Source organism: Triticum urartu, chromosome 3A (genome assembly GCF_056163025.1).
Source record: "Triticum urartu cultivar PI428250 chromosome 3A, HENAU_Tu73, whole genome shotgun sequence".
Lineage (NCBI taxonomy): Eukaryota > Viridiplantae > Streptophyta > Magnoliopsida > Poales > Poaceae > Triticum > Triticum urartu.
Genome location: NC_141875.1, coordinates 323,358,535 through 323,370,016, shown reverse-complemented (window position 1 = coordinate 323,370,016; position 11,482 = coordinate 323,358,535). Strand labels below are relative to the sequence as shown.

The window sequence follows — 11,482 nt, the reverse complement described above, 5'->3', positions numbered from 1 at the left end:
TTTGGCCGACAGCCCTCCAGGATGCAACTGCACAAGTAACCAAGTGTGAAGCGTGCCAGTTCCATTCCAAGCAGATACACCAGCCAGCTCAAGCTCTCCAGACGATCCCCTTATCCTGGCCATTTTCGGTCTGGGGGCTCGACATCCTCGGCCCCTTTCCCCGAGCTGTCGGGGGCTTTGAGTACTTGTACGTTGCAATCGACAAGTTCACAAAGTGGTCGGAAGTGGAACCAGTGAGGAAGGTGACAGCACAGTCAGCAGTCAAGTTCTTCAGGTTTGCCGCTTCGGGATCCCTAACAGGTTGATCACCGACAACGGTACGCAATTCACGAGCCGCACCTTCATGCAGTACGTCCAAGATCTTGGCGCCAAGGTCTGCTTCGCTTCTGTTGCTCACCCGAGAAGCAACGGTCAAGCGGAGAGGGAAAATGCTGAAGTGCTGCGTGCGCTCAAGACCAGAGCTTTCGACAGGCTGCACAAGTGCGGAAGAAACTGGATCGAGGAGCTGCCGGTGGCTCTTTGCTCGATCAGGACGACGCCAAATCGAGCCACTGGACAGACACCTTTCGCTCTAGTCTATGGAGCAGAGGCAGTTCTCCCCACGGAACTCGTATACGGGTCACCTCGAGTGCTCGCTAATGATGAGCTTGAGCAAGAGCAGCTGCGAAAAGATGACGCACTGCTCCTTGAGGAAGACCATCTTCAGGCTGCTGTGCGAGCTGCCCGCTACCAGCAAGCTTTGCGCCGCTACCATAGCCGCAAAGTCAACGCCAGAAGTCTCGAGGAAGGCGACCTTGTTCTTCAGCACGTTCAGTCCGCCAAGAATTCCAACAAGTTGACGCCGAAGTGGGAAGGCCCTTACCGGGTGAAACGAGTCACTAGGCCTGGCACTGTCTGCCTTGAGACCGAAGATGGCATTCCGGTGAGCAACTCCTGGAACATTGAGCATCTTCGTAAGTTTTACCCGTAAGGCGCGGTTGCCAGAACCCGTTCCGGCAACCACCTTTTATACAAGTCTTGCCGCTGTTACATGTAATCCTTTGTACAAAGCCGGGCGCAGACCCCGTGCATAAGTAAAGCTCATGTGCTCCACACATCTTGTCAATTTCATGCTTTCTATTTTTTGCATGTCTTATCTGACACTTTGTGCAGCACCTACCCCCGGTAAGCAATAACGAGCCATAAGGCTCCATATCTTTATTTTCTCCTCTTTCTTTTTTCTCAAGGAAAGGAAGGTTCCCTCGCAGACAAGTTTGCCGGGGGGGGGGGAGGAGAAGAGAATATGGACCAGGCGTCATTCAAGAAAGTTTCACCTTGCCGGGAAGCAAACAACAGAAAAGCTAAGTTGCCAAAGCTTGAGCAATCAGATTTTTTAATTTTTAAGTTATCTCCCTTGAACGACCGTGCTTTGTATGGAAAACCTGTGCGCGGAGGAACCAACTCGTAGCTAGTTGCGCCCTTACGTTGTTTCGAGTCCGCTCAACAACTTAAGTGAGCTGCGACTAGTTGCTTAGCTAGTCGCGCCCTTACCTTGTTTCGAGTTCGCTCAACAACTTAAGTGAGCTGCAGCTAGTTGCGACAAGGTTTCTTGTCGGTAGCGGCACCGCCAGCAGGCTGCTGACGTCCCGCACTCAGCGCTCGCGGAAAGTGTGCCTGCGCCAGCAAGTTCCCTAAAAGCGTAGGGCAAAAACATACAAAGGGAGGAATCAAGTAAAGGGAATAACATAGCAATTACTACCCAGAATAAAGTTATATTACAAAATAGCTTGTCGCGGCTCTGACAGATGGTTTTCATGACATAACCAGCAGTGACAAGAAAAAGAAGCAAACAGGCGGCCTAATCTGCGCGATCGCCCTCAATCCTCTTGATCCCGCTCACCTTGTCCACAATGGGTGCGACAAGGGCCTTGAGCTCCTCTAGATCGACATCTGGCGGCAAGGTCCTGAGGACGTTGGTGAGGCGGAGGCCCGGGTTGCGGAAGGCCACCTTCATCAGCACCTTCTGAAGAGCTCCTGCGCAGATCTTGCGCGACTCGTCGGCCAGCTGCTTTGGGATCCTCTCCCGGAGCCGCTGGAGCGCCGTCGCCACGCCTTTGAAGAACAGGGTAAGCTTGGCGCTGGGCTGGAGGTTCTCGTCGGAGGGATACCCGAGATCCTCCATTCCCAGCTGCGCCAGCTCCTTGTCGATGTCTGCGGCAGCATTCACAAGGCTCTCCGTCCAGTGCTCCACCGTCTCCCTAAAGGCATTCTGGGTGGTGGCAGCACTCTCCAGCAGCGCCTTGTCGGCCTCGATCTCCTTCTTCAAGGCCCCCTCCTGCTCCTTGGCGCCGTCCAGCGCCTTGGTCAAATTGACCGGCTTCAGCTCAAGACCTGCGTTGGAGTCCTTGGCAGCGCTGAGCTCCTTGCCCTTCTCGGCGAGACGAGCCTGCAGCTCGGAGTTGCTGTGGGCGTCCTTCTCCCGCTCAATCTTGAGCGCAGCAAGCTCCTCGCTGCTCGCCTTGAGATCGGCCTCCAGCTGCACCACCTTCGTCTCCAGCTCCTTCTTGGCGGCCTCGGCAGCTGCGGCAGCGTCCTTTGCTTCCTTGAGGGCCACGCCAACTGTTTGCTTGCGCGCGGCAAGCTCCTCCTCGTGGCTGTCGAGGCTGACCTTCCGCTGCGACAGCTCGCCCTCCTGCGCAGCCAACTTCTCAGCGGCAAGCCGCTGTTGCTCTTCGACTTCAGCCTTCTCGAGGAAGAAGGCCTGCTGCGCTTTGGCAAGTTGCTCCCGCTCCTTTGCCAGAGACCGGAGAGCTTCCTGGTGAAAACCCCCGAGCTCCTCCGCGCGCTTCTCGATGTCTACTCCCGCCTTCGTGACAAGCGCCTCGCGGGACTCCAGCTTGGCTTGTCGCGCGCGGTAGAGTGACAGCAGCTTCCGCAGCAGCCGCTCCTCCTCCGGCTCACCGCTGCTGCTGCTCGGCGCGTCGACCACTGTCAGCCCAGCGGAGGCGAGCACTTCTCCGTCAAAGCTTTCTCCCTCGACCGGCGCCCTGGAGCTTGACGCCCAGGGGAGGTTGATGAAGATGCCATCGCCGGCCTTCAGGTAGACGCCTGGCTGGGGCTCTTCGGAGCCTGGCGCTGCGGCAGTGGCGGACGGATCGGCGGTCGGTGCAGCGCCTGGCGCTCCTGCGGCCTCAGGGTCGTCAGTACGATCGCCAGATCCCCCGCCTGCTGCTGCGGCGGCAGCCTTGGCGGCCTCGTCGCCGGCGGGATCGTCCGCACCGTTTGCTCCTTCGGGGGTAGCAGTGTCGTTGGCGGCAACCTCCGTCTCCATTGGCTCCGGAGCAGATGGATCTGACGGCCGAAAAAGGGGAGAAGAGTCAAGCAAAAATCCAAGAGAAAAGAAGAAGAACCCAAGGGAAATTTTTGAAGCAAGAAGATTACCCAAGCTGGGCTCGGCGGTCGTAGTCTCTGTCATCGGGGGGACGCTGGTGCTGTCCCTTGGCGGAGAGCTCCCCCTTGCCGGAGAACTCCCCCTTGACAGAGAATCTCTTGCCGGAGAATTTTCCCTTGGCGGCGTAGTCGAAGCAGATGGCATGCCGGGGGCTGTCTCCGGACGCTCCTGGTGGGGCTGCTCTGCTCCTACATAAATCGACAATCAAGATGTCAGCAAAGAAAAAGCATCCATGCGCGCCCAACGGCGGAAAGCAAACCATGTGCTTACGCTGGGGGCTGCTCTGGAGAGTGATTGCCGGGTCCGGCAAGGTGATCTCAGGCACACCCTCTTCTGGCGGAGTGGGCAGGTCATCAATGTTGATCACCGGGATCTTGGCTCTCTTCGCCGCTCTCTGGGCCAGCGTCCTGAAAAGGAATGAGTTCGGAGCTAGGCAAATGAGATACAAGGCACAACAGCAAGAATTGAAGAACTACAAGTACAACAAGGGAAACTTACTCTTCTTCTTCTTCCTCGTCGGAGCTGAACGCGGAGAAGTCGAAGTCAGGTCCCCTTGGCCGCTTGGCGGGAACAGTGGTGGTGGCGGCCTGAGACGACCCCGCTCCAGTTGCTGCGGCAGCGTGAGACGCTCCCACGGCAACAGTGCTTGCCGCGGTGGAGCGAGTCGCGCGGCGCGGCGGCTGTTGGCCCGTCTGCCGCTCCGCTACGTCCCCGGCCTTGCGGAGACGCCTTCTTGGCGGGGATGGAGGATCTGCTTGCGGCGTGCTGTCTGAGGATGAGGAGGACGAGGAGTTGATCTCCAACGAGCCACCCGCGCTTTCGGCGGGCTCGCTCGGCTCGCCGTCACGCCCGACAAGGTCTTTCTTGCTGGCAGGCTCCTCTTGTCGGGCAAGCTCTTTCTTGCCGGCAAGCTCCTCTCTTTCGGCACGGTTTGCCGCCTCTGCTGCCGCTGCCTCCTCCAAGGTGAATCCGAACTCGCCTGCCGCTGCGGCTGCCGCCGCCTCTTCCAACCTGGTGGCAATGCGCTTCAACTCCGCCTCGGTGGTATCGCGGGTGAGGTCGTCCTTCTCGTCGGAGCGGACCGCCACTTCCACCAGGTTGTCGAAGAATTGCTGCACGACGTCGTCTTCGGGCTCTTGCCAAGTTGGCTCGATTCCGTGCGAGTCGCACAACGGCATCATTGCCCGGATGCGGTCGAGCGCGGAGTTGTTGCACAACGGGACGACGCCCTGCGGCAACCTAAATACTTCGGGGTGCTCAGGATCATACTTGAAGAGCTCCTGAAGCATCGCGTTGAGCTCCAAGACAGTGAAGTTGTAGTTGAGCCCCGGGCGCAGCCTCATGATATCCGCCGTGTTTTTGAACTCCCAGGCAGGCCTCCTCCATTCCTGCAGGGGGCGATGCGGCGGCGAAGAAAGTCTGCGCCAACGGCGCCTACTGTGAGTCCGGCAAGCCTGAGGCGTTGGATCCTAGTAACGGCAATCCTCAGCCTGCTATCTTCCAGGGCCACGTAGCTCCAGTCGCTGCCACGTACTGCTGCTATTTGGCGCCGGGCGGTAAATGGCTATGGGTTTTCCTCAACAATCCAACACCAATTTGCTCTCCACTCCTCCCACTTGCCGCGGAATTCCCCCTCCAGATAAGATTCCTTCTTGCCGGCCCTTGAGACCCAGGCGATTCCACCGGATAAGGGCTCTCCTCTCTCTACCCGGGGTATGAAGAAGTGACGGAAAAGAGCTACGTTTGGGTGGACTCCGACAAAGTTTTCGCAAAGGTGTGCGAAAATTGCCATGGTCAGGACGACATTGGGGGTGAAATCAAGGAGGCAGAGGCCATAGGTGTTCATGATGTCACAAAAGAATTCGGAGAAGGGTGGGCAGAGCCCGTAGTAGAAGAATACAACGAAGAAGGGATATCCGTTCGGATCCATCTTATGAGCAGAGGCTGGGAGTACCTTCGTGCTCGGATGAGCTCGCGTCTCCGTCGACCAAAATAGGTAGTAGTACTCCCGCAGCTCCTTCGCGCCGAGCTTTGGGGGGAAGATGGCCCACTCCTTTCGCAGCACTGCAAGCCGCTGCGCCTCGGTCGACTTCACAGCCTTCCCCTTGTCGCCCTTCGGAGCCATGGTGAAGGTGGTGGAGGAGGCCGACGGCGTTGGTGGTGCCGGTGGCGGTGGGAGGGGCAGAGCGCTGCTCTCTTGTTGCTTTGGGAAGACGGGGGAGCAGCGGAGGTTTTCGAGATTGGAAGCAATAACAGGCGAATGGGCGAACTGCCCCTGTTTCCTCTGCTTATAAAGAGGGAGGGGGCGCACGTTCCGCCCTTCGAGTAAAGATACCACCCACGATCTCTCCCGCGACGCCGCAATCAACGCGTGCCGTTCGGGGAGGGCGCGGTGGATACGGAGAAAGATACGGCGTGACCTAGGCCGCGTGTGCCCGTGCCCTGTCTTGGGCCTGGCCCAACAGCGCTCGGCACCGTGTATGGCCCAGGCCCGGGGGCTCCTGTCGGTGTACTAGAGTAGGGGTACCCTAGTATCCCGAACTTGTGCATGGGCAGTCGCAGCATCCCGCGGCAAGGCTTGCCGGGTGACCGCCAAGGTCCTCCGTGGTTCCTGTGGAGCCATTCGAGAACAAAGTATTTAAACCAAGGCATACAAGACCCCGGCAAGAGGAGCTTGCCGGGAAGGCCAACCGAGGCATACAAGACCCCGGCAAGAGGAGCTTGCCGGGAAGGCCAACCAAGGCATCTCAAGGAAACTTGCCGCGGCGCGCCACGCGCCCCGGCAAGGCCCGATGAGCGACAAGCTCCCGGACGCGACAAGACAACGACCGCGGCAAGGCGCTTGCCGCAGCAAGCCCCCACTCTGTACACGCGCTCCAGCACTTCCACCAACGTGTCGCTCTGGGGCCCTTCCAGGCGTACGTGGCGGGAGGCCGTGCAGCCAGCGGTGTGCAGTGGCAAGCGGCGCTGACAAGATAGCCATCGTGGCGAACGGTGGCGTCCCTGGCGGTCCCTTTCTGTACTGTTTGGGCGACACAGACGGGCATTTAATGCCCTTGTCCCCTACCGCCAGGGTTAGCTATGATACACTGTACAAGTAGTTGTACCAACCACCACCTTTCCATTTTTGCCCTTTGTCTATGTTGCCACCTGTCGGTGACCCCTTGAGCATATAAAAGGAGGCCCATGCGCAACGTAGGGGAGGGAGAACACTCATTCACGCTCGGTCTCGTTAGCTGCTGGGGTGTACTGTAGCACTCCGCGCTCCCGAGCAAGAACTCAATACAATCCACAAAGCAGGAGTAGGGTTTTACGCATCCGTGCGGCCCGAACCTGGGTAAACAGCTCGCGTGCTTCGCCTCGATCTGCTCTTTGCGCGATCTCCGCCCCCGCCGAACCGAAAGGGGCTCGGTTCGCCGTGTCCCATAGGTGCTCGTGGATCAGTTTCCCCGGCATTAGGCAAGGCACATTGTCCACTTCCTCCAAACTGGAGAGCTACCCGGTGACCTAGATGGTGCTGAAAAAGTAGGCCAGAGGGCCAGCATGTATCATTTTGTCGATGACACTCTGTACAGAAGGAGGCCCAACAGTGTGAACTTGAAATGTGTCTACCGGGAAGAAGGGAACTGATGGCTGAGATACACAAAGGCATGTGCGGCTACCACATTGGATCAAGGGCATTAGTTGGGAAAGCATTCCGTCAAGGATTCTATTGGCCCACAACCCTCCAAGAAGCGGTCGAGCTAGTCACCAAATGTGAAGCCTGCCAGTTCCATTCCAAGAAAACCCACCTCCCTGCCCAAGCTCTTCAAACAATCCCTCTATCATGGCCATTTTCAGTCTGGGGGCTCGATATCCTCGGGCCCTTCCCACGAGTAATCAAGGGCTTTGAATTCTTGTTTGTTGCTATCGACAAGTTTACAAAATGGCCGGAAGTGACTACCGTGGGAAAGGTGACTGCTCAGTCAGCTAGCAAGTTCTTGAAAGAACTGGTGTGTCGTTTTGGTGTTCCGGCAAGGATCATTACCGACAAAGGTACCCAGTTCACGAGTTGCGCCTTCATGCAATATGTTCATGCCCTCGGATGCAAGATCTCATTTGCCTCTGTGGCACACCCCCGGAGCAATGGACAAGCTAAGAGGGTGAACGCTGAAGTGCTGTGTGGACTCAAGACGAGAACCTTTGATATGCTGCAGAAGCATGACAGTCGGTGGATCGAGGAGCTGCCGGTAGTTCCTCGGTCCCTCAGAATGACACCAAACCGAGCTACCGGGCAGACTCCCTTCTCCCTGGTCGGGCAGAAGCAGTTATCCCCACAGAACTCATTTACCGGTCGCCTCAAGTGCTTGCCTATGATGAAGTAGCACAAGATCAACACTGGCATGACAACACTGTGCTACCCGAGGAGAACTGTCTCTGGGCTGCTATGCGTGCTGCACGCTATCAGCAAGCCCTACATCGCTATCATAGCTGCCGGGTTCACGCCCGGTGTTTTGTGGAAGGTGAGCTTGTCCTTAGGCGCGTTCAGTCCGCCAAGGGTACAAACAAGTTGTCACAGAAGTGGGAAGCCCTTTACCGGGTAGTATGAGTAACGAGGCATGGTGGAGTCCATTTGGAAACCGGAGATGGCATTTAGTTGCAAAACTCATGGAATATTGAGCATCTCTGCAAGTTCTACCCGTAAGACATGGCTGTCGGGCCCTGCCCGACAGACACCCTTTTGTACATGCCTTGGCTTAGCTGCATGTAACCCCTTGTGCAAAGCCAGGGCGATCACCCTGTGCAAGAGAGACTAAGGAAGCACTATGGGGGGCCCCGACCAAGATTGCATGCATGCACGAGCATTCCAAGATCACTACATAAGCATTTCATAAGCATTTTCATATGCATATAGATAGGATCGCATCCTGCATTCGTTCTCATCTGCATGAAGCTGTAGGTTCCTACCGTGAACTTGGCTTTGACAAGGAGTTGAGAAGATTGCCCAGCACTGCGATCCCCCACAAGTCAAATAAATAAGTTCTACCTCATGTCCGTTAGTGTTCTGTAAGCTACAACTTCTGCATAAGAAACCCTCTTCACTCTTTTGAAACATAGGTGCTCCCATCCCTGACTCGAACGTTGCTACGGTCAGGATGGTTGCAGTGGCCTTTCGTAAAAAGAAGTTAGCGGGAGGCTGGTCCCTTTGTTTGTTGCCCGGTTGATGCAACTCTCCGGCAGACAAAAAGGGTGCCGGCAGGATAGCGTGGAGGGGAAAACTCGTTCATTTACATTAAAGAGGCATCTCACCTCTGCATGGGCATACACATGCATGGGTTCTCAACAAGGTTTATCTTTTTCATTAATATGCTGATACAAGTACAAGCATTACAGAACAGAAACATGGACTCGAGAGATTACATTATTTGAATTAAAATTTGGCAAGTGCCGACAAATTTAAGATCATAAAAAGATAAGTGTCCCATAATGCCTTTGCCCCTATCCATCTCCTACAGGAAGAGGTCGAAGAGGTCGGCGGCGGACCCAGCTGGGATTCGGCGCCCCCCAGGATCAGGGTGGCACCGCTCCCCGGTAGGGAGGAAGAAACTGGAGGGCAGGCATGGATGGTGACGCTGCCGAAGGACCAGATGGGGGACGCGGAGTCATCGACAAACATGACTCATCGGAACGGTCATCCCCGTTCTTGACGCGTGGTGGGTTGCCGCTGCCATCCGCATCACTACCACCCGAAGACCTCGGCACGGCCGTCACGTTGGACTCCATGCTCTCTGGGTCTTCCCATAGAGAGCATGGTCGTTCCTAGAAGCCCTGACGTTAGAAGTCACTACAAGTCCCGGAGACGTGTATGGGAGCAAGGAGCCCTCCTGTATGGCGAAAGAATGGCTCCTAGGAGGAGTCGGGGTCGCCTCCGCCAATGGCGACTTCCCTCCATGACCCCTCCCCGGCGTCGCGAAGGGAAGAAGAATGGGGAGCGATCGACTACCACGCGCCATGCCAGCCTCGAGCTTCGACATGGTGTCGTTCGCGTACCCTCCCACTGAAGTCAAGGCCACGGGTGGCCCGGCGGTGAGCACGCCAGGGTTACCACTCCCGGCGTTGTCGCCACGCCGCCCGAGTCCCCCTTTCAGATACAGGGAATGCATCAAGATAGAGCCCAGGGCACGACCCCAAGCTCCTTTTCTCAGCATGACTAGAAGAAGACAGAAGAGGAAGAATGCGAGGATGGGTGACTCCGCCCTCCTCCACCCCTCCTTTTATAGGCGGACCAGGAAGGGGAGCCGCTCCATCGACGGGTGTCCACCGTCCTCCTCCGCCAATTGAAGACGACCAGGCCCTCACCTTGACGCTCTCCCTTGCCACGCGCCTCCGTTACCTACCCTGCGCGATGCATGCCGCATACATGGTTAAGGATAAGGGCATGGTGGGAAGAGTGAATTGACAATTTTTACCCCGTCCGTTAAAGTCATTCACGAGCCATTATTGGAGCGGCCCCACCACTATTGGCTCTACACCATGCGCGGGGAAAACGGAAACTGGCCTAGTATCAAGGCTAATGAAAAAGCAAAGAAGACCTCGAGGGACCAGCCTCTTCAGCAACCCCGCCTGTGCACTTATTAGGCCCTACCCTGACGATGCTCAGCAGCGCGTTCAGGGAAGGTCCTGGGGCTTCTGTCGGTGCAACAAACCTTTGGTCTGTTGCCCAGACTGTGCACAGGCACGGGAACAAGATTGAAGCACCAGCCCAAGTCAGAGTACATAGGACTAGGAGATTCGAAGGACTAACATACAGATCAGAGGGGCTAGGATCGAGCCAGAGAACCAAGATACCATCAAGAGAAATGCCTCCTTTGCCGGGCAGACGAGACCGGCAAAGGGCGAGGCCACGCCTAGAAGGAGACAACCAAGGCGTCTCGAAAGGGCCTGACGGGACTCACGGAGGCGAGACCACCTCACCAACCACTCCACCGCGACCCACGTCGTCAATCAGTGCGGTGTCAAGCCGCAAAGTGACTAAGTGGCAGCCATTCGCCACATGGCCGCCTCTCCCTACAGGAAAAACCCACAGATGACACCCGTCCTGTGACGTGTCAAGCGAGCAGGCGTGGAGCTGGCAAGATGGCCCGGCAAGGCTTGTGGGGCAACCAACAATGTGACGTTGAGTGGTGCATTTAATGCGCTCGTCAGCCCGCAGAGTGAGGTATGATAGCACTGTTTGCTATCTTATCAGTGCGTAATGACTACTTTGCCATTGCGGTAACCCCTTGATCTATAAAAGGAGGCCCATGGCAACCATAGAAAGGGTTAGAAGATTGGATAACTCACACCCCCATACACGCGTAGCAACTGCCGCCCTGAGGCAACCTCTGCCTGGCAAGTGTACTACGCTCCACCACCACTCTTCCACCATCAATACACCAATGCAGGAGTAGGGTTTTACGCCTCACGGTGGCCTGAACCTAGGTAAAATTGCCTATGTGATCTCTGCCGTGCTGCCCCACGCTCGTTTGCTCTTTGTGCAACGCAACATCCCCCTGCCAAACCTGCAAGGGGCCTTCTGGTCCCATAGGTGGCTGCGGTTTCCCGCGACACTGGGCGATGTTACAACATACTTACTAATAATATAATATGCCACTCTTATCTCTTCTGATGCTGCAAGATGCTTGAGCATGCTAGTCTTTGATAGGAAAGGTTTTCCCTTCTCTTCTGGCATTCTGCAGTTCACTCCACAGATACAGCCCATTCCTTTGATATAGATGGAGACTTAGTTTAGATCTGATGTAAGTCTTGCGAGTACTTTGTATGAGTACTTACGGTTGCTTTGCTACCACTGCTCCCCTATACCCGATTGACGCTATTAGATGACGGATCCGAGGAGCCAGACGACACCACTGATGACTACTTTTACCCCGAGGGTGCCTACTGCTACGTGACGGCCACCGATGACCAGGAGTACTTAGGAGGCTCCCAGGCAGGAGGCCTTGCCTTTTCAATCATGTTACTATTGTGCTAGCCTTCTTAAGGCAAACTTGTTTAACTTATGTCTGTACTCAG

General features: G+C 56.3%; 1 protein-coding gene across 1 annotated transcript; it reads right to left on the bottom strand.

Annotated features, from left to right (window-relative positions):
• Positions 1-1,837: 1,837 nt before the first annotated feature.
• Positions 1,838-3,784, bottom strand: LOC147979589 (uncharacterized). The gene is made up of 4 exons (XM_087516766.1): positions 3,697-3,784; positions 3,421-3,618; positions 2,510-3,330; positions 1,838-2,425 (listed from the first exon to the last, which is right to left on the bottom strand). The coding sequence occupies exons 1-4, from the start codon at positions 3,782-3,784 to the stop codon at positions 1,838-1,840; spliced, it is 1,695 nt and encodes a 564-aa protein (XP_087372892.1).
• Positions 3,785-11,482: the final 7,698 nt, after the last annotated feature.